The following is a 23736-nucleotide window of genomic DNA, read 5'->3' on the forward strand; positions in this document are numbered from 1 at the left end:
AAATATGTTACATAGAAACACAGAAATATCATCCATGAGAACTCCCCCAACCTAGCTAAAGAGGCCAACACTCAAATCAGAAAATGCAGAGAGCATCATTATGATACTTCACAAGATCATCCCCAGGACACATAAGCATCAGGTTTTCCTAGGTCAAAATGAAAGAAAAAATGTTAAAGGCAGCTGGAGAGAAAGGTCAGGTCACATACAAACGGAAGCCAATCAAACTAACAGTGGATCTCCCAGCTGAAACCCTACAAGCCAGAAGAGATTGGGGGCCAGTATTCAATATTCTTAAAGAAAAGAAATTCCAACCAAGAATTTCATATCTAGCCAAACTAAGCTTCATGAGTGAAGGAGAAATAAGATCCTTTTCAGACAAGCAAATACTGAGGGAATTTGTTACCACCAGACCTGCCTTATAAGTCCTCCTGAAGGAAGCACTAAATATGGAAAGAAAAGAACAACCATACAAACAAGTCTGCAAAATAACCAGATAACTTCATGATGACAGGATTAAATCCACACATATCAATACTAACCTCGAATGTAAACAGACCAAATGCCACAATTAAAAGGCACAGCGTCAATTTGGATAAAGAAGCAAGGCCCAACCGTATGCTGTCTTCAAGAGATGCATCTCACATGCAAGGAGACACAAAGGCTCAAAGTAAAGGGATGAAAAAAAATCTACCAAGCAAATGGAAAATAGGAAAAAGCAGAGATTGCTATTCTAATTTCAGACCAAACAGACTTTATACCAATAATAATCAAAAAATATAAAGAAGGGCATTACATAATGATAAAGGGTTCAATTTAACAAGAAGATCTAACTATCCTAAATATGCAAGCACCCAGTATACAGGAACACCCAGATTCATAGGGCAAGTTTTCAGAAACCTTCACATCTGTCAGAATGGTGGATCATGAGGTCAAGAGATCAAGACCATCCTGGCCAACATGGTGAAACCTCATCTCTACTAAAAATACAAAAATTAGCAGGGTGTGGTGGCGTGCACCTGTAGTCCCAGCCACCCGGGAGGCTGAGGCAGGAGAATCACTTGAACCCAGGAGGCAGAGGTTGCAGTGAGCCAAGATCACACCACTGCACTCCATCCTGGTGACAGACACTCTGTCTCGGAAAAAAAAAAAAAAAGTAAAAAATTAGATGCTGGTGAGATTTCAGAGAAAAAGCAACATTCATACACCATTGTTGGTAGTATAAATTAGTTCAACCATTGTGGAAAACAGTGTGGCAATTCCTTAAAGACCTAAAAACAAAAATATCATTTGACCCAGCAATTCCATTACTAGATATATACCTAAAGGTATATAAATCATTCTGTCATAAAGACGCATATATGCTTACGTTCATTCCAGCATTGTGCACAATAACAAAGACATATCATCAACCTAAATGCCCATCAGTGATAGACTAGATGAAGAAAATGTGGTACATATACACCATGGATACTACACAGCCATAAAAATAACACGATCATGTCCTTTGCAGCAACATAGAGCTACAGGCCATTATTAGCAAAGTAACACATGACCAGGAAACCAAATAACACATATTCTCACTTATAAGTGGGAGCTAAATGATAAGAACCATGGATACATAGAGGGGAACAACAGACACAGAATTTTCAGAGGGTGAAGGGTTGGAGGAGGGAGAGGATCAAGAAAAATAACCAATGGGTACTAGGCTTAATATGTGGGTGACAAAATAATCTGTGTAACAAACCCCTATGACTCAGGTTTACCTATATCGCAAACCTGCACATGCAACCCTGAACTTTAAATAAAAGTTAAAAAATAAAAAAATAAGATTTAGCTATTATAATACTAGTATTTTGGAATTCTTTTTATGTGCCAGACACTGTGCATATGTTAACTCATATGATATTCACCGTAGCCCATTCTTTACAGATGAGAAAACTGAGATTCAGGCAGGTTCAGTTACTTGCCGAAGGCCACAGAGCTAATGAGTGGTGGAGGTGGGATTCAAACCCTGCCTAACTCTAAAGAGTGTGTGTTTTATCCACATGGTGGAATTACTGTGCCATTCTACTTACTCTTTAAAGGCTAAGATCCTAATTTGTTTTACATTATGAAAACTAGTCATTGGCAAAGAAATGAGCAGGAATTTGGAAAGTAAATAATTTGCTTTTGAACAAAAATCCAATTTGAAAAATTCTGCTTATTAACTGTAGTCCTGGTTGGCTCATTACGTACCCAAAGCTTATTAGTTTTTGCCTGGCCTGTCTCAAGATGCTTTTGCTCCCAGTAGTGTAGTGATACTTTTATAAAATATTTGTTTAATTTCTCTGAACATATTTGGAATGAGTTGTATGAGGGGAATCTTTGTTATTTATAGGCAAAAAAGGATCCACCTGCAGACTCTGAGGGCGCTGTCAGAAGTACAGAAAATGACACCAAGAGAAAGGATGCGGCTGAGGAAGCTCCAGGTGGCTGATGAGGATGCCAGGAAGCTGAAGTAAGCACCTTTCCTTTAGGCACTCACGCCCTGGACTACTTCTCAGGGCTCTCAGGGAATTTACAAAGAAAAGCAAAAATCAGAACAAGAAACATCAGTGCATATGTTTATGTATTTATGTGTTTATTCATTTGTTCATTCACTCCAAGATGAATATTGAGCCACAGATTGAATATCAGGTGCTATTAATATCAGGCTTTCAGTCTTGTGTGAAGGGAAAGATGAACTATTTGGGAGGTTATTAATGATGAAAATAGAGTCAGTTTCCAAATGAAACCTCATTGTTGATGACAGCTTCTGTACATACCCCAGCAGGAAGATGAAAAGGAGGCATCACTGTTTTACCCGGGTTTCCTAGGTTCTTGCTGTGTACCTTCTACCAGGAGACCTCACATATTTATAGGAAGGAGACTTTGTTGGCAGGAAATTGTTAGCTTTTGGAAAAAGTAGACTGGAAACAGAGCTCTTTTCTATCAAGTGAAGCATTTAGAAAAGTCTACGCTCAGGGCAGTGCTGCTGGTGGGAAATATCACTAGTAATTAGAGTATTTACATGAAAAAGTGAAATTTCAAGTGTTCACCAGGATGTACAGAAAAGGGAACCCTTGTACAGGAGTGGTGAGAATGTAAATCAGTATAGCCATTATGGAAAAATAGCATGACGATTCCTCTAAAAATTAAAAATAGAACTACCATATGATCCAGCAATCCTATATTGGATTTATATCCAAAGAAAATGAAATCAGTATGTTGAAAAGAAACTTACACTCCAATGTTCATTGCAGAATTATTCACAGTAGCCAAGACATGGAATCAACCTACATATCCATCAACAGATAAGGGGATAAATAAAATGTGGTATAAATACACACAATGGAGTACTATTTAGCCTTAAGAAGGGAATCCTATCATTTGCAACAACATGGCTGAACCTGGAGGACATTATGTTAAGAGACATAAGCCAGGCATAGAAAGACAGATACTGCATGATATCACTTACATGTAGAATCTTAAAAAGTTGAATTCACAAAAGAAGAGAGTAGAATGGTGGTTACTAGGGACAGGGGGCCATGAATGGGGAAATATTGGTCAAAGGGTAAAAAGTCAGTCAGACAGGAGAAATCAGTTCTGGAGATCTATTGTACAGCATGGTGACTGTAATTAATAACCATGCTTTGTATTTTTGAAAATTGCTAACAGAGTAGAGCTTGATTTAATCATCCCACAATGTGTACATGCATGAAAACATCACGTAGTACACATAAATCTAAATGGTTTTGTCTATTAAATTTTAATAAAGCTGAAAAAAATATATGTATAAAAATAGAATTTCAAAGAGCCCTAGACCCTCAATTTCTGAAAGACTGATTTATCTGTTGGTAGGTTATCAGACTTCCTAATTTTTCTTCTTCTTTTTTCTTCCTCTGCCAATGTTTTGTCAGTTTAGAAGCCCCAAGTCAAGAACTAGAGAGACAGAAAAAAACCTGAAAACAAATCTATTCATTTTGTTACCTTGTTAATTTATCTGAAAAATGATTTAGAGGTGTCTTTGTACTTAGAATGAATATCATGATAAGCCAAGTACGAATCTATGAGTCTATTTTCCCTTAACATGTGCTTTCTTTAATAAATGGGTAGAAAAAGATTTCTATGAAAGTACTTGGTGGGCAGTGGTGTGCTGATAAATATTTAACAACCAGCTCTGGGTCTGAAGGAGGCTGCTAATTTGTTTGCTGATTTCTCTGATACAAATACTTCCACCATGGCCAATATCAAGCTACCAACATGATATCATTTAGTGTTCAGTTGGGAAGATATGTACACCGTCTGCTCTTGGGAGCCAATACAAGTTGGCTTCTGCAAACCACTATGACATTGAGTGTGGGTTTTACTGGGAAAATATATTCACATAAATCGCTTGAGCCATTGCATCAGCTCCCTGCCCCAAATCTGTTTCTAATACCTTAGAAGTAGTGATATTTCTAAGATAACATGATTTGTGTCACTGACTGGCGGTAAAAGGAAAATTAAATTTCTGATAGGAACAGATTAAAAAGACAAATTTAATAATTTATGTGCAGATTACAAAATATCATTTAGATTAAAACACTTTTATATTCAAATAAGTCACATACCTTTCACATGACATACTAATAGTTTTTTGTTTGAAGGTAATGGTTTTAAATAAAGTTTGGCCTTGATTTGGTAAATAAATTGTATTGGAATTGTTTCTAATTGTTGATTCTAGAATCAAGGGGGATCATGTGTTTTAGCTAGAAAATGACTATTGTCAGAAGAATTATAACGTACTCATTTTAGAGATAAGAGAGTTTGACTAGAAAGGTGTTCAGTGACTCTTTGAAAGGCCTGAATATAAATTAGCCCACAAATTGATCATAAGAAGTCAAATCTTTCTTCCAGTTTAGTAGCCGGTCTCTTAAACTCAACTCTCCTGTAATAGAGAAAACAAAGTAAACGTGTCTAGAAAAATTCCCCTGCACAGTGACTCCCATACATTTCCTCACACATTCTTTTATATGTAGCTCTGTTTTTACTTTTTATGGGTTTGTTCCTCCTGAAAGCAGTTTTTGTGTCATTAGTGTGTGTTAGGCACGTGCTAGGCACTGGGAACACACAGCCCTGTCATGGCACTCGGAGAACGCACAGAGATGAGCACTGCTTTCTCCTCCTGCTGCATTTTGGGATTTGTAAGGGGGAATAAGGAACCAAAGCATACTGTGTGCTTTAAAGAGAATCAGCTGGGTGCTTCACTGCATTCACCTTGATGAGGGAGAGACCTGATGGCCTGGTTTTCCAATCCCCCAGACTGCCTGTTGAAATAAGGATCACACTCATCTGTATAATATAGATATGGCTTTAGCAATTCAGTTATTTTTCTACATTCACTTTAAATTTACAGAAAGATTGTGGAAGAAAAATATGAAGAAAATAACAAACGAATGCAAGAATTGAGATCTCGGAACTTTCAGCAGCTGAGTGTTGATGTACTCCATGTAAGTACCCTCTTTAAATTTTACATAAAAATTTTTCTTGCTTCAGATTCATGGCAATGATTGGGTAGGAAAAGGGACAATGGAGAAAACAAGAACATCTAGATTAACTTTGCCCAATTCCAGGAAGGATTCTGGAATGTAGGTCAACAGTTGGTGGCAATGATTCAAAGCGGCTGTAGCCAGAGGTGGATCAATTGATCCATTTAATAAAAATCAAGTGCCTACTCTGGATAAGACAACTGAATAGGCACTGATTGCATAACCGATGGGTTAAAATGATTAACTGACAGAACGAATGTGTGTATCTAATTTTTAATTCCACCCATGCTGTTGTTGCTTTACCTCTTTAGTACATTATTCTGTCTTGTTTTTTTCTTCTTTTCCTTTTTATTTTGTCTCCTCCCCATTTTGTTGTACATTATGGTAATAACTTCATTCAAACTTTAACTGCCATAGATGTTCAATAATGAATAGAGTCGTAGATTCATGTGAAATGACCCCAAATTCATGTCCTCGGCATTCCAAATCTGTAGATAGCAAACACCATTTTCTTTGATGGTTGACGGTATCTCCACAGGCCATGGGTAGGCTCTCATTAATAAGGTGGTCTTTACAGCATCAAATTTGGGCAATAGACATCAATACCAACACCATGGCTCTTCAGGTAAAAGCAGCTTGGGATGAAGTCATTTTTGTGGAGAACTTCTACTGTCTCAAATTCTGGTTATGTATTAATTGGAGATCCCTGCACGTGAGAGGTTCTCTCCTTTAGCAGGAATCGCCAAGCCCCTAAGGCTGTGGGGACAATACCCCAAACCCCAGGAATGCTAATTCTTTTGTAGCTTGGTTATCAGAGGGCTCCAAACTCTGGGGCATGCAGGAGAGCTCACCCTCAGCCAGACAGGGCCCCACTTTAAGGGGGAGAGCTGCCAGTGATGCATCTCTCTCAATAATTTAGGGGTTCCGGGTGCTTTGGAGTTCTAAAAATCCCAAGTTGGGAGCAATAAGAGGCCTAATTTCCTCTGACCTCAGGAATCTTCCTCTGTTTGATGGACCAGTTAGCAGACAATGTGGGATGCTGATGATAAGTACCCAATTCCATCTCCCTTTTCCCACCCATCTGCCATTCCATTTAAGTGAAGCCTCCCTGTGGGATCTGTTGCAGACTCCAGAGACTTGGGAGATGGTTTCTTTCCTGCTCAGGGAACTTGGTGAGTGAGGGACTTACTGGCTAAAGGGCCATGGGGTCAACAATAGGGCTGGATCCCTAGTTGGAGAAGGGTCTTGAGGCAGCCACTGTGGAAGTACTCAAGCCCCCTCTGAAAACTGGGTGCCTTTCTTCAGCTTCCCACATACTTCTAGGCCCTGCACATAATAGCCCATGAAGGTGAGTCTTTTTCTCTGGTTCAGTCGGCTTTGTCCCCCACAGTGCTGGGAACTGCACATTCCCACAGATCCTGACAAGTAAGCTGACAAAATTATAAGGATGCTGAGTTTGTTAATGTGTAAACTACTTGCTTATTCAGCTATAGAAATGAGGACATATTTTTCTAGAATGCTCAGGGATCCCTGATTCTAAGGGATCTTCCCCCTAAGATTTAAAATTGAGAAGTAGAGGCATGGTATTATTTTGTTTTATAAAATCTAAATGACTTCATTCTTGAGGCTACTATATGGCAAAAAAGAAATTTAGTTTCAAGTATGAGCTTAAATAATAGTGTCTGTTAATTTACTTAACTTTTTTGCTTTGCTTTTTTGACCCTTCAAGATCACCCTGTTTGTGTTCTTTTTTATTGGACGGTATTATTATTGGTGTTATTACTACGTTGTATGAGGTCTTGCCTTCCTCTTATAAATCAAGGTCCTTTGGAGGTCCTGAAGTAACTGAGGATAAGCCTGAGACCATATGGCAGACAGAATCCCAAGAAATGTTGTTATCCATATATTATTTCACAGAACATGGGAGCCAGACACAAAGTTCTGATCTTGGCCCAACTCAGTGAAGAAAGAGAGGATTTCACAAGGATCCTATGAATTCCCAACTCATGACTTTCTCAGTGACTTCCCAGTTTCATCCCCTTTCCATCAGCAAGGAGCAAAGGGAGCAGGAGGAGAAGTGACTGATGCTGATGCTGTTCTGGCCAAAGACTGTGGTTCATTCTGAGATTTAGAGCCACTGCTGTCTTTGGCCCTGAGCTTTCCAGAAGCATGTTTCCTACGTTTATATATTGATGGGGGCAGAAATGCTCCAGGCAGATAGATGGCTGTTGAATCTGTTCTGCTTGGACACTGTCCTCTTGCCAGCTGGTTCGGGCCCACAGCCCGAGTGGCTCAGCACCCCCAGGCATCCTGCCCTCTTTTGTGCAGTCACATCAGCCATTTCCCTCTGGCATATTGTCAGCATCCCACCTCTCTTTCAACTGTGTTCAGGAAAACCTTCTCAGCCCACTTGGGTCCACAATCAATGGACCCTCCTCCAAATTCTTATGGCTTATTGTATTCTCAAACTTGAAATGCACCTGGATCACCTATGAATCTTGTTAAGATGCAGATTCTGATTTGATTAGTCCAGGGTGCAGCCTGAGATGTTGCATTTCTTATAAGTCTTCTGCTAATTTCAGTGCTGATGGTCTGATTCCTATTTACACTCTGATTAATAATGAATAGACAATGGGCCTCCTGAAATCAGCACTTCACCTTCAGATGAAGGAAGACTTGGAAAACCACTGCTGAACAGACCTTGTCATAATCTCTTTAGGAAAAAACACATTTAATAGGAATGGTAGAAAAGGAGGAGCAATCTGAGGGAAGATTTTCTTGTTCACCCCAGGACCAGGATGAAGAGAGGTGGCAAGGCAGGGAAGAGGCAAGTTTAATCATACTCACAAGCTCAAAAGTGAGGCAGGTTTAATGATATCCAGAGAACAAAGGAGAAAGAAAACGGGAAGCCGAACACTTTGCAGAGGAGCATGAAAAGTGTTAAACATAGCAGGAAAAAGCTACATTGAGCTGAAAAAGATGAAATAAATATAGGAAAGAAATTAGATTAATCAGATGCAAGAGGCTAAAGAAAAATGTGATAAAGAAGGAGAAGAGAAAGAGGAAAATGCTCCCATCTTTGAGTGTTTTCCTTCCCGTGGCTCATATACATGTTTATGATTTAATTTCTTACTAATCTCATTGCGGCTCTGTTCTGTATTCCTTCTTTTTTCTCTCTTGCCTGTTGGAAGCAAGCTACTTTATATTTCAAAAGCACTTACAGAAGAGAATCAGAGTTATGGGAGAGAATGGGCTCTATGTCACCTCTTAAACATGTTATAAATTATTTGAGGCATGTCGGAGAGTAGCGTCCTTTGTTTTTCAGACCCTGGCTGACATGGCATTTTATTTTGGCAGGCATTTTCTGCTTGACTGAATTTGGGCTTTGAAATCTTGAAGCACCATCGATTGTGGAATCATGTTAGGCACCGTTTCTCTAAAGAATGACAGCTTAAAACAGATACCATAATACGTAAGACAGGCCAGGTCTGTCTTTGATCCTGTAGCATCTACAGTTGTGCCGGTGCTAAAGTTAGGTCTCTGTGAAAAGTACATAGTAGATCAGGTCTCCATACATGGAGTGGTAATAGGGACCAAAGATCAGACCATGTCCTTCTCTTTTTAAGAGAAGCAGTTGTAACAATTCTATCTTTCTCTTCAAAGAGAACCTCAGCAAATCAAAGTTAATTGATATTCCAAATGCATACCTATTTTCAAATAATTGCTGAAGCACACTTAAAGAACGTATTTCATGTACTCTCTGTTCTTTATTCATAAAGTTTTCTGTGTGCTCTCAGTGATCCTTTGAAATTTGGAACTAATTTCATCTCCTGAAACAATTATATGGTACAGAAAACTGACTTCTGAAAAATACTTTATGATGATATTCTCACAAATACTGTACTGCATTGTGGCATGGCTTCATTTTACTTATTCAATTAAGATTAGTTTGAACTTTCTTTTAAATTTTCTTTTATTAAAAAGACACTCTTGGAGTAGTTTCCCACGAAAACCATTTATCCGGAAAAATAGATCACCTCCGCACCAGCTCCGGGTTCAAACACAAATACACACACACATACACACAAAACTAAGGGAAAAAGGCAAGGTGATTTATTGATTTTGGCTAAACCTTTAATTTTTTTGAAGCGTGTATTCTTTCATCAAGTGGTCTCTTAGATCTTTTTAGGAAATTGGAATTCATAGACTCGCAGAGCTTTAAAGCTAGAGAGGAGCTTGTAAGTCATTCAAGCTAACACCTTTAAGTTTGAGATGCAAAAACTGAGCAGGGCTGGAGTAGGGTGTGGTGAGTGGAATACCCTAGGTGCCAAATTGAAGGAGGCCCCCTCAGTTGTCCATGGGGTGAGTGCCTTGAGTTGGTGCCTTGAGCATCCCACTTGGCTTACCTAGTTATGATCCTGAAGCTGAAGCCCGTGAAGGTTAAATGCTTTGTGCAAGGTCACCTGTCATTGATTCAGGGCTGTTTCTCTTACCCCAAGTTACCTACTGAAGTTTGAAAATGTTTAATCGGGAGGATTAGGTAGACTTGTTTCCAAGTAGTCTTCAAAATAAGAATACTTCTTTCATTTGTGGTAGTGCTGTTTCCTTCTATCAGCTTTTCATGAATTGTTAATTACTTTCCACAAGGAATCTGATGAACCGACTTTAGAGAAACTGCCTGAGTCTCAGCCTATTCCTTCCCTGGACCTCAACAAACTTGAATCAATTGTAGAAGATGTCACATCTGACCTCGGATATCATGGTATGTGTTTGCATTGGTTTTCAGAAGGATGCTCACAGCTGCTGCACCGGTTGCTGTGGCTAACTTTGCAGTGGGCCTGTCTGGCCTCTGAGAGCAGCTCTGGGTGTGTGTATGCAGCTCCCTGCTATCGGTTTACCAGTGCTGGGCAATGACCAGGATGAAAAGTAGAGAAGCCAAGGATTCTTCTGTCCTTTCTATCTTCTTTGCAATCATGAGGATGAGTTGGAAACTCAAACCTGGTGAGGGACCTCTTCTGGGTGGGTTAAACAATGTTGTCATTAACCTGACTTTGGAATCATGCAAACTCTGAATGCTCTGTGTTTCCCTGTTCTGTAAATGGTTCTCCCAACCCTCATACATTTAAATGAAGAAATGAAGCCAGACTTTGGAAAATCAGCTATGCCATGTGCAATCATTACCAGAAAATAAAAGTGCTCAGAGCAGGAATACAAAGGCAGGCCTGTAGGATGGCTGACTTTGCTGGAGGACTTCCTGATGCCTTTGCTACCTCAGTCTGCACAGCAAACTGGTACACTTCCACCAAACCTCTCTTTTCACTTGGAATAAGACTTTCCAAATGGAGCAGATACATCCAAATGGAGTAGGTACATCATAACCTAATGGTTAAATGCATGAGTTTTGGAGTAAAAAAAGTTGGCCTTGTCAGAGAAGCCCCTGACAACATAATCTCTCTAGGTCTCAGTTTTCTTATCTATGAAACAAGAATAATAGCACCTTCTTTCAGGGTTGTTGTGAAGAGCAAATGAGATGTGGCATGTGGAGTGACCGTAGTTCAGTGCCCAGCATACAGTGAGTGCTAAACAAGGGGAAGCAGTTATGACACTTTGAGCAGAAGAGGGTTATCAATATAGGTGCCTTCTCAGTCTTGTTCACCATTATCCCCAGTGCCTCCAGCAAAGTTCCAGGAACATTCTAAGCACTTATTAAATATTTCTTGAATGAATTAATGAGTGGACAAATACACGAATGAATGTTAGTTTGGACCTCTGAGAAGCAGATGTCGAGGTAGAATTAAAATTGCAAGCTTACTTTTAGAGAAAATGCCTGCATAAAAGAAAATAGGAAAGAGCTAGGAAAAAAAAAACCAAGGGAACCATTAGACCACTGATTAAAATCTCATTCAAAGTGAAAAGAGAGATTTGGTGGAAGTGAACTAGATTGCTCTGCAATCAGAGGTAACAAAGGCATCAGGAAGTCCTCTAGCAAAGTCAGCCATCCTAGAGGCCTGCCTTTGTATTCCCACTGTGCTCCAGTAGTAGCTGTTATATGTAAATTTTCAGTGCGTAAAAGAAGTAGGACTCAAATACAAATTTCCTCAGCAAGGCAATTTGCTTCTATAGAAGGGTGTGGCTCACAGATGGAACAATGGTGAGTGCACACCTGGACAATGGAGGGGAAGGGGCTCTTATTCCTGATGGAGGTAGCCCCAACTGCTGTATTGTTCCCCTACTGGCTAGGGTTAGAGCACACAGTCTAGTCTAATTCCAGTTGGCTATTTTAAGGGGAGCAGGGGCACGAGCTGGAGTGGCGGAGTAGGTAGTTTGGTGGGAAGGATGGTTATGGGACAGGTCAGAGCAGGTAGCCAGGAGTGACCTAGGTCAAAGCAGATGACCGGGGCAGGTGACTGGGGCAGGTGACTAGGATGAGTCAGGATAGAGCAGGGGACTGGGGCAACAGATGTGAACTACTGATTAGGACTGGTGGAAAAGGTTGTTAACTGAAACTACAAGGAAGTTAAACTTTAAAATGGAGGACAAAGAACTGAACATACTGACATACTCATTCTTTGAAGAGAAACTTGGAGTTCACTATATCTAACATAGCCCCTGGGGAAGCATCGTAGCCTCTGAGAGAATGCAGAGTTGGATTTCAGAGCACGATAGCTGGGATCCTTGGCCAGTTGCACTCTGTGTTGTTGCAGGTCTGCAAGTGCATCCTTATAGCTGCACAATGATATAACGACTGTCTTGGGCAGCAGTTTAGCTCTCTTTGCAAATTGAGAATAAAGGTAGTGAACCTTGGATTATCTTGTCATCTCATCCGGATTTTCACTTGAAGTCTTCTTAATAGAGCTGTTAGAACTTGTGCTGCCTCTTTCAGTTGTTCAGAGACAAGCACCTGAAGCTCTTTGGATCGGCGTTAGCCAGCTTTTAAAATGGTGCTATGGAAGCCATCTTGTAACAGACATCCTTGACAAACAAATATGTACATCAGATGGATTTCTATCTTAGGCCTTTTATGGTATTTCTTTAATATTTTATTTGTTAGTTTCCAAAAGTGAAATTCGGAAGTATAGAAATATCCCATGGACTTCTATTCCTAAGAATAGAAATGTCAGAGACATTAGAACCAGAGCAACTCCATTGCCAGGAGGTTAAGGCATTCTTAGTCACAGGATGAGACAGGAGGTCAGCACAAGATACAGGTCACAAAGACCTTGCTGATAAAGAGGTTGTAGTAAAGAAGCCAACCAAAGCCCACCAAACCCTAGATGGCAATGAAAGTGACCTCTGGTCATCCTCATTGCTCATTGTATATAAATTATAACGCATTAGCATGCTAAAAGTGGGAGGAATCCTTATTTCCAGGAGTTTCCCACCCCTTTCCTGAAAAACTGATGAATAATCCACCTGCTGTTTAGCATATAATCAAGAAACGTCTATTCAGCAGCCCCTGCCACTGTTTTGCCCATGGAGTATCATTCTTTTGTTTCTTTACTTTCTTAATAAACTTGCTTTCACTTTTCTCTATGAACTTGACCGAATTCTTTCTCACACAAGGTCCAAGAACCCTCTCTTGAGGGTTGGACCCCTTTCCAGTGACAGAAAGCTGAGAAAGTTAGGCAGTATGTAGTTCCCAATACCTGTGGCTTGTGCTCTGCTGGAGGACAGAGCCATCACCATTTATGCATAGGACAGGATATTGAATGGGTGGTCTAGGACAAAAAAGTCTGAGCTTCCTTCTGGTTTCAAACAGGAAAATTAATTAATAATACTGTATTTCATAGATGAGAAGCCAAAGAAATTAAGTGATTTGCTTAAGGACTGCAGAGTTCCTGCTTTCTATCTAGTACACCACCCTTTCCACTTCCCCCAAAGCGTGTGTTTTCATTGGTGGTGGGTAGAAGCAATGGACTTGTAAGAAGCAGAAAAACATGTCAAAGGAATTGGACTTTATTTATTTATTTTTTAAGTTGGAGTCTCGCACTGTTTCCTGAGCTGGAGTGTGGTGGCACGATCTCCACTCACCGCAACCTCCGCCTCCTAGGTTCAAGCGATTCTCCTACCTCAGCTTCCCGAGTAGCTGGGATTACAGGCCCCCACCATTACGCCCGGCTAATTTTTTTGTATTTTTAGTAGAGACGTGGTTTCACTATATTGGCCAGGCTGGTTTTGAAGGCCTGACCTTGTGATCCACCCACCTCAGCCTCCCAAAGTGCTGGGATTACAAGCGTGAGCTACCATGGTACCTAGCCAGGAATTGGACTTTCGAAAGGCAGAATCTTTGTTATGTGTCTCTGTGCTAATTTTTGTGAACTGTAGTGGCCAAATTACTCCCTAGCTAGTGTTGTAATGGACCGAGCGTAGAAAATTATCACCAAGACAAAAGTATGCCAAATTGCAGGGTCTTTATTGCCGGTAACCACGGAGGACTCACGTCTCTCAAACCCACGGCCCCTAAGGGAGGGTACCAAGACTTTTTATACCCGAAAAACCACCTTGGGAGTGGGGTGAGGAGCGGGTAGGGGGATGAAGGGGCTTCAGACATTCCGAGGGCTGGTAGATTGTGTAAATCACCTCCTGGGCAGAGATGAGGGTGGGGGTGTCCGGACATTCCAAGGGCTAGAGAACATGTTGTCAGTTACTGATAAGAAGCAGTTTTACATAGTAGCTAGTTTGCAGAGCAAACTAGCAGTCTTATTTTTAGAAGCCAAGGCCAGCAGTTATTGTGAGGAGAATGGGGCAGCTGTTGCAACTTATTTTAAAAACAGCTTTGTCTTTTATAAAATGATGTTCAGGTTCTGGCTCTAGGCCAGCACACTGGTCTTGACCACAGCTACCATGGGAAACTCAAGCTATGTCCTTCTTACCTCTCATTTTCTTTTGTCATGGAGGTTTCAGTATGGTAGACAGTGTATTGATTCACCAGCCAAACTGGAAATGGCCAAATCTACTTCTTTGATCACCTTGTTCATGTTGTAAGTGTAAACACTACTCAGGACTCTATGATAAACTATCAGATTAGAAAAAATACGTGATAGTTTTAGATAAATCAGATGCCTTGTAAAATACTTTAAACATTTCCCTTATTTTTTTTCCTCTCTGTAAATTCATACTTTCTAAGTGCTATTCTTTCTTAATATTAAATTCAAAAAATAAATTTAGAACTGTGAAAATACAACCTTGTTAGGCATTTATGTTGATTCTGTGTCTTTGCTATTGTGAACAGTATTATAATTAAACTAAATTAAAAGTAAAAACAGAAGAAAAAAAGAATGCAACCTTTGGGTTTGACAAATCTTTAGAATGGTGGGCAACTACCAGATAATTAGTGATCACAGAGATTAATTGAAGTGAAATTTGGAAACATGAGACTTAATTTGTTGATGAACTCTGAAGTGATTAATTATTTTCCCAATGCTTTTTGCCTTTTAAAGATTAGACTGCAAACTTTCAGCACCCAAAGGAAGTTTTTGTTTATTTTTTATCTAGCATGTATGTATAAAATAAAATTACAGTCATTCTTTCAAAGCTTCTACACCAAATGTTTAATCAGTCTTTGATGTTGAATTGGAAAATTCCCTCTGGGCTATGAGGAGTTAGTTGCAGAGAAAAAAGACAGGATAAGACTTATTATTTACATTTGATATGCATGAGTTGACTACTGCTGATTTAATCTAGAGAAAGTCATGGGTAACCATTATAATCAAATGAGAAAGTACAACTGGAATGTCAAAGAAATTATCCCTATTTAACTCCTTATATGTGATGCTAATGATTTCTTGCACATTAAATTTTGCCAGGAACTTCCTTGTACTCTAACCTTTTGTGTGTGTGTGTATTTATTTTATTTTATTTAGTAACTCACAGCTGAGTTTCAGAGCAGTGTTTTTTGCAAAGCTGGAATTGCCTGAGACTCTTGGGCCTGGGTGTACCAGGAGCATGACACCTTACCCCACCATTCAGATGTGGAGACTGCAGTGAAGTAGGCCTTCGCTGCTTACCCACATCCTGACCAACTGTTACTTCTTCACTTCCTGTTCAGCCACTCTTTAAGAAAGCACTGAGCCCAGTGCCCAGAGATAGATCTGACCTCTAGGTGGTTGTGTTTTGCTTGCCTGTAGGAACTCCACGTGCCCTTTGCATTTCTGAGCTGCTTTATGATTTACTATGTCACTTCTACTTTTTAAATGTTCAAGTAGAAATAAAGTTATTTGAACTTTGTTAATTAAACATCATATGTATTTATTGTTTTAATTTTAAAAAAGAAAACCTCCACTCAGTAATTCCACTTTTAGATAGTTGTCTAAAAATGTGTCTTCAAGAAGGTCTGTACACAAATGTTTCTATAGTTTTATTCATAAGTACTAAAAATAACAAGTCAAGTGTCCATCAGCAGATGAATGGATAAGCAAATGTGTAGTTTGTCCATGAAATATATACTAATTGACAGTGAAAAGGAACACACACCGATAGATAACAATATAGATAAATATTTTTAAAATTATGTGAAGTGAAAGAAGCCTCACATAAGAGTTCATACTGAATGATTCCATTTCTTTGACATTCCGGAAACAGAAGTACTTACCTATAGTAATAGATCTGAGGACAGTGGTTGCTTGGGGGTGGTGGTGATGGGAATTGACTCCAAAAGGGTGCAAGGAAACCTTTTGTTGTGATAGAAAAGTTTGTAAGTTTGCTCTCTTGATTGTGGTGATGGTTACCCAGATGTGTATATTTGTCAAAACTCACTGGACTCTATACTTTAAATTGGTGAATTTTATTGTACATAAATTATACCCAAATAAAGTTGATAAATTAAAAAAATGGTTAAAATATTCAGAAGAAACAATGTAATGCTCAGTTGTCCATGTGTTAGCTAATGAATGGCCAAAAACGATGTGAGTGAAGTCGTGGCGATACAAAGCAATTGGGAAGATGTCTGGATATCACCTGGGACACAAAGTCCTTAATCCAGAAGGTTGGGGGTTTGAGATTTTCTTCTGACATCAGTTGAACAACATTGTCTTCCACAAGGAGTGTTAACAAAGCTTTGGGGTCCTTTCTCAGGAGGAAAATTGGCTATTTGGAGATAAGAGACAGGGATCTTTTAGATCCTCTCTCCAGTCTTTATAGTCGCGGATAGAGGTGCACGTATCTGAGTAGCAGAGATCCTACTAGCAGATCTAAAAGAACTTGGTGCCCACTAAAGCAGCTGGAGCATAATAGAACAAAAGGTGATAGCTCACACTCCAAAGCTCAGCCCAAGATGGAGAAGCTGGTGGAGGTGCCTGGCTCTTTAGCTCTCAGAAAAGCAGACCAAAAAAATTCCACATTCCTAGATCTTTCGTCTTTTCCAGAGCTTTAGATGTCTTCGAGACTTGATTTGTAAACATAAATTGATGATGGTTTTATTTCATAACTGTCACATATGCCACTGAGCTACATTTGCATTTCATAATAGTGTTTCCACCTGACTCTAATACTTACACTCAGGAATGAAAATGCCTGCAGTTCTCACTAATTTCTGAGTTTTAGAGGATAATTAGAATGAATCTAATATTGAATGAAGATGTGCCGATCTTTACCCTGAGGCATATTTAATAATTTAGAGTATTCCTTCTGTATGACAAGTCTCTAACTGAAATTTCAAAGATTCTATCCAATTTGAAAGATTAAGCTAGATGCTGACTAACACTTGCCCAACAAGCCACTTTGATGTGGCATCCTAAGCAAGCATGATACAAATAGGGGGAAAATCAGTTTTAGAACATCAGGTATTCATAGGGGAAAAACAGCATCCATGGACCTTTCAAAATAAGTTAATCACCTGGGAAGGCTATTTGTGATCCGATGGATCATCCCCTAGCTAAATATAAGTCATACAGTAGTTACTAAACTAAAGATCATGCTGGTAAGGCAGAGGGTATCCTTAAGTGACCTTGCTTGGCTCATCATGGCTTAGATTTGGAACAAATCAATTAAGCAGAAAATCAAATAAGTATCAATCATAGCTTTAAGATTGGATAAGAACAAATGAAATAGAGGCAAACCTTATATAATGTGTGTTTCAGACAGTGCTCTGCACGTACCATGGTATGGTTTTCCTTTAGTTGATGAATTTATTTTCCATGCATGCAGGTTTCACAGTCGTGCTCAGGGCTTTTGTGTTTACCACTTGGAGAACATTGTTATGATGCCCAAAGAAAGCTAAACTGCCATATGAAAGAGAATCATTCAGAACTGCATTTGAGTCCTGACTTTCCCATGTGATGGCATTGTGATTTGGAGGAAGATAATTTCTCTGGTTGGCAGTTTTTAAATTTATTTTTTAATTTTTAATCAATAAAATGCAGTTAGTAATACCAATCTGAGAATTTTACTGTATTAAGTGAGATACCATGTATTAGATTTGCATGTTATGCTAACATATAGTAACATACATGTCTATTACTGTATTTAGCTCAGTTACAGGAGATATTACTACCAAGCCAGACATAGAATGGTTAGATGGTGCTTATCACCTCTTGCCTACTTGTTAGAATCTAACCTGCCTTTTAAGACCCAGCTCAAAGACCTCCTCCTTGATTTGACCTGTTCTAATGTCTCCTACAAGAACTCCTTGACTAATCTCCATGATCATTTTTCTCCTTTCTTAGAACATATTGTATGCTGCCTTATAGTACTAAGGTTATGCACCTGACTCCTGCCCTAGCCTAAAGTTGTAAAACTGGGATGTCTTTGTTAACAAGTCGTGAAAGGCACTTTAAAAAGGATAGTAAGTAGTTATATTATAAAAATTACAGAGACAGGATAAACAACAACATACAGAAAACCTAGTCAAATATCACTCAAATGAATACAGTCTTGTACTTCTTAATGACAGGGATATGTTCTGAGAAATTGTGTCATTAGGCAGTTTCATCCTTGAGCAAACGTCAGAGAATTGTACTTACACATACCTAGATGATATAGCCTAATGCACATCTAGGCTCCATGGTATAGCCAGTTGCTCCTACATCGCAAACCTCTACAGCATATTACTGTCCTGAATATTGTAGGCAATTGTAACACAGGGATAAGTATTTGTGTATCTAAACATAGAAAATACACAGTAAAAATACAGTATAAAAGATAAAAGATGGTAAACCTGTACAGGGCACTTACCATGAATGGAGCTTGCAGGACTAGAAGTTGCTCTGGGTGAGTCAGTGACCAGTGGTGAGTGAATGTGAAGGCCTAGGACATTCGCTACTGTACACTGCTGTAGACTTTATATATAAGCACTGTACACTAAGGCTACACTAAATTTATTTTTAAAATATTTTTCTTTCTTCAATAATAAATTAACCTTAGCTTACTGTAATGTTTTTGCTCTATAAAATTTAATTAAAAAAATTTTTTTGGTTCTTTTATAATGACACTGAGCTTAAAACACACGTTGTATGGCTGTGTACAAGAATATTTTCTTTTTTATAACATTCTATAAGCATTTTCTATATATTTTTTCTTTTTTAAAAAAATTTATTTAACTTTAGGTGCATACTATATCTGGCATTTCTCCCTGTGTTATCCCTCCCCACCCTCCCCTCCCCACACTGTCTCTCCCCTATCCCCCCCAACTGCCCCCAGTGGGTGATGCTCCTCTCCCTGAGTCCACGTGTTCTCATTGTTCAACACCCACCTATAAGTGAGAACATGCAGTGTTTGATTTTCTGTTCTTGTGTCAGTTTGCTGAGAATGATGGTTTCCAGATTCATCCAAGTCCCTACAAAGGACACAAACTTATCATTTTTTATGGATGCATAGTATTTCATGGTGTATATGTACCACATTTTCTTTGTCCAATCTATCATTGATGGGCATTTGGGTTGGTTCCAGGTCTTTGCTATTGTACATAGGGCTGCAATGAACATATATATGCATGTGTCTTTATAGTAGAATGATTTATAGTTCTTTGGGTATATACCCAATAGTGGGATTGCTGGGTCAAATGGAATTTCTATTTCTAGATCCTTGAGAGATCGCCACACTGTCTTCCACAGTGGTTGAACTAATTTACACTCCCACCAACTGTGTAAGAGTGTTCCTATTTCTCCACATCCTCTCTAGCATCTGTTGTCTCCAGATTTTTTAATGATCACCATTCTAACTGGCGTGAGATGATATCTCAGTGTGGTTTTGATTTGCATTTCTCTAATGACCAGTGATGATGAGCAATTTTTCTTAGGTTTGTTGGCCTCATGTATGTCTTCTTTTGAAAAGTGTCTGTTCATATTCTTTGCCCACTTTTGAATGGGGTTGTTTGTTTTTTTCTTGTATATCTGTTTTAGTTCTTTGTAGATTCTGGTTAGCCCTTTGTCAGATGGGTAGATTGAGCATTTTCTATTTTTAACATTAATTTTTTTTTAACTTTTGAAGTTTTGTTGAAAACTAAGTCACAAACACACATATTAGCCTATGCCTTCTGCCTTTCACCTCCATTATCTCGTCCCACTGGGAGGACTCCAGGATAACGAGCAGGGAGCTGTCACCTCCTATGATAACAATATCTTCTTCTGGAATACCTTCTGAAGGCTTTACAGTTAACTTTTTTAAAATAAGTAGAAAAATTATACTCTAAAATAATGATAATAGTGTAGTATGGTAAATACATAAAGTAGTAACGTAGTTGTTATGATAATATTGTACATACTTGTATGCACTACACTTTTTTGTGACTGACAGTGCAGTAGGTGCGTTTACACTGCATCACTATGAACATGTGAGTTATGTGTTGCTCTATGATGTTATGATGGCTGCAATGTCACTAGATATTAGGAACTTTTAGCTTAATCATTATCTTATGGGAATACCACTGTACATGTGGTTCATTATTGACTGATATGTCATTATGCAGTGCATGACTGTACTTGTACTTTGATTGTTATGACTTGAATGTCTGCTCTCAAAAATTCAGTTGTTGGCAGTGCGATAATATTAAGACGTGGGTCATTAAAAGGCAGTTAGCTCATGAGGACTCCCTCCTATGAATGGGATTAAGTCCCCTTATCAAACGGCTTGATGGAGTGAGTTTATCCCTCTTGTCCTTCCACTTTTCACCATGTGAGGACACAGTGTTCCTTCACTCCAGAGGGTGGAGCAATAACACCCCATGTTGGCAGTAGAGAGCAGCCCTCACCACAAAACTGAAGTTGCTCTTGCCTTGATCTTGGACTTTCCAGCCTCCAGAACTGTGAGAAATAAATTTCTGTTCTTTATAAATTGCCCAGTCCTTGATATTTTGTTATAATAGCGCAGACGGGCTCAGAAAAAGGTAAAACTTGAACTGACAGTTTCCTATGCAGATTTCAAGGGGAAACATATGAGCTGGAAGGAGTTACACAACTCATAGTCATGACAAGGACACTTAGTCTGTATGCATGTGAGGAGTTTAAATAATTGTATTTCATGAAATTTCAGAGTGGGAAAAATCAGTAGCTCTAAGTATTTTATATAATATGAGAGCATAAGTTTAAATGTGTTACTAAACTAACAACGTATCATAAATAGAAATTTATCTGTTTGACATATATTCCTAATAGTTCAACATTCAAATTTGATATTAGAAAATGAGGCAAGTTTTAAAATTTTCTAGGTTTCCTTACAATTAGACGTATAGCCTATGTCATCCAGTCTAAAGTACACAGTTTAATACATTTGAACATCTCTGAAATTGAGATGCATCTTAAAATAAATGGTATATCATAATTACATGGACAGTAGTTTTATTAGTAATATATCTCCTGATGATTAATTTCAAAATTGATAGTGTCTTTGATTCTGTAAAGTACAATGTGATGTTTCTCAATTATATTGGTCAGGCTAGGCTAGACTTGCTGCTATAACAAATACACCTACTGACCTAGGTAACAAGGGGTTTATAGCTCATTTCTATAAAGTCCAGTGTGGGAAGGAATCTATCAGGGCAGATATTCCCAGTGCAATAACTAAGGACCAAGGCTGCTTCTATTTTGTACTGCCACCATCTCAGCATGTGGCTTGCATTGTCCCCACAAGCAGCAGAATAGATTGGAAATAGTACCCCACACATAAGTTCTTCAGCTTGGAAATTACTTCCTCTCAATTTCATTGACTAAAACTAGTCATGTGGCCCAACTTTCCAGCAAGGGCATGGGAAGTACAGTCTTTCCTGTGCCCAAGGATGAGAGAATCAGATATGGGTGAGCACTACTGATCTATGGGTGAGCAGTCTATCTTAGTTATCTGACTCTGAAATTAGAGTAATGAACAAAATCCAAATATATAATTGAATGATGTGAAGTTTGTGTTCCAGTTAGAGAGACAAATACTTTTATTCTTTTACAAAAGAATACATTGACTTGTACCAAAATGAACTATTATAAAATAAGCTTATTTCTTCATATTCAATAATAAAACTGATGACAAAAACAATGTATGTTTTTTAGTTTTAAATTTCATGATTAAACCTAAAAAAGCAAAACTTTCAATATATGTGAGGCATTTATTAAGTTGGTTCTTAAATCTCTGAATTCAGTCCATAATATATAAAATTCTATATTGGGGCCATATGAAGCCTTGCCAAAACTGCTGCAGAACAGGGTTGTATTTGTAAGGGCAATATTTACAGTCTGTCGAGCTCCTCATTCCTGCCAGCTAAAGAAAGCTATTATTGTAGGAAGAACAATGGGCTCCAGAGATGCCCTTAAAATCCTGATGTCCTAAGGCTGTGAATGTGTTAAGTTACATGACAGAAGGGAATGAATTAAGGTTACAGAGGGAGCTAAGGTTGCTAATCAGATAGGGAGATTATTCTGATTATTTGAATGGGCTCAGTGCTACAAAGATTCTTAAAAGTGAAAGAGGGAGGCAGACAGGGGAGAACCAGAGAGATGGCAGTGAGACAAGGAATTGGCCCAACATTGGTAGCTTTGAACATGGAGAAAGGGGACATTTAGAAGCTGGAAAAGAGAAGGAAATGGATTCTTCCTCCCTTGATTCCCCCAGAGAGGAAGGCACCCTGCCAACAAGTATATGTTAGCTCAGTGAGATCCATGTCAGACTTCTGATCTATAGAACTATAAGATAACTGTGTTATGTTAAATCACAAAATTTGTCACAGCAGACATGGAAAACTAATACAGCTATATTGGATTATGTCTGCTTCCAGTCAAATAACTACCATCTTTCATTCATATGCTAGGGTTTTTTTTTTCCTGAAATGATTGAAATAGCTTGCTTTGGTATTTAGTCCAGACTTTAACTTAGAAATTTATGATAGGCATTGAAATCAGTATTCTTTGATTTTTATAAAGGAACTTCCCATTTTGTTTTGTGGCATTAAGGGCCACCTCAGTATCAGATACTAATTGTTGTCAGAGAGCCCCTAGAATCACCTGTCAGACTGTTTCATTTTTTGAAGTGAAATAGCACATCTCCAGAAAAAAAAGAGAAAAGAACTTTCTGGCAAGTAACTATGGCAGCAAAATCTAATATCTTCCTTACTCATCAGCGGCAACATTTTCAACTGACTTCTCTTTTTCTCTTGCTTCTAAAAAACTCAAAAAAAAAAAAAAAAATAGGAACTCTCTAAAAAGATCCAACATGATTGTTGTGTTTCATAGTGGTGTGTATAAGTGAGAGCAGTATAATGAATTTGACTTACTCTCTCCTTTATCAGTCAATTTTCCACGTCTATCTTCAGGGAAGTATGTGACGTTGTCAGCATTTGCAGCTCACCAGGTAGACTTGTCTCTGATCTTGCAGGATGGGTTCCTTGCAAACCCATCTTACTGGTCCGTGCCTTGGCATCCACATGTAGGGATAAATTTATATGAATGTGTAGTGTAAACATACCTACCTAGCTTCTTAGCTAACCCTAATCATCCTTTCCTGCTAACCCCTTCATTTGTCTGATTTTTTTTTCTAACCAGGGCTCCTTTAAATTATTAATGGGAGTTCTTCTTACTATTGAAGATTAGCTGGCAAAGTAAATATTTGTAGATGAGTTTAAGATGCCTGCAGTCTTTCATTGCATGCATTTGTGCCTGGGCATTTTGGGTTGTAGAAAATCAAAGCGACTTTATCCTTTTTTATATCGCAGATTGATTTTCCCTTTTGACTTTAGAAGAAATGAACAAACCCAAGCCTTCTCCCAGCT

The 23736-nt window shown here is 38.7% G+C and overlaps 1 protein-coding gene across 6 annotated transcripts in view; it reads left to right on the top strand.

Moving 5' to 3' along the window:
- NEK11 (NIMA related kinase 11) overlaps positions 1-23736 on the top strand; it is a 313205-nt gene that overhangs the window by 134649 nt on the left and 154820 nt on the right. For 5 of the 6 annotated variants that reach the window (XM_064378689.1, XM_064378693.1, XM_064378690.1 and 2 more), the window contains 3 exons: positions 2381-2500; positions 5420-5513; positions 10200-10314. In XM_064378689.1, the coding sequence (XP_064234759.1) occupies positions 2381-2500; positions 5420-5513; positions 10200-10314 (329 nt within the window). Of the gene's footprint in view, positions 1-2380; positions 2501-5419; positions 5514-8271; positions 8380-10199; positions 10315-23736 lie in introns of all 6 variants that reach the window. The other variant, XM_064378694.1, reaches the window with a different exon arrangement.

Source organism: Aotus nancymaae, unplaced genomic scaffold (assembly GCF_030222135.1).
Source record: "Aotus nancymaae isolate 86718 unplaced genomic scaffold, 86718_ANA_hifiasm-v0.15.2.pri h1tg000019l, whole genome shotgun sequence".
In the NCBI taxonomy this organism is placed as follows: domain Eukaryota; kingdom Metazoa; phylum Chordata; class Mammalia; order Primates; family Aotidae; genus Aotus; species Aotus nancymaae.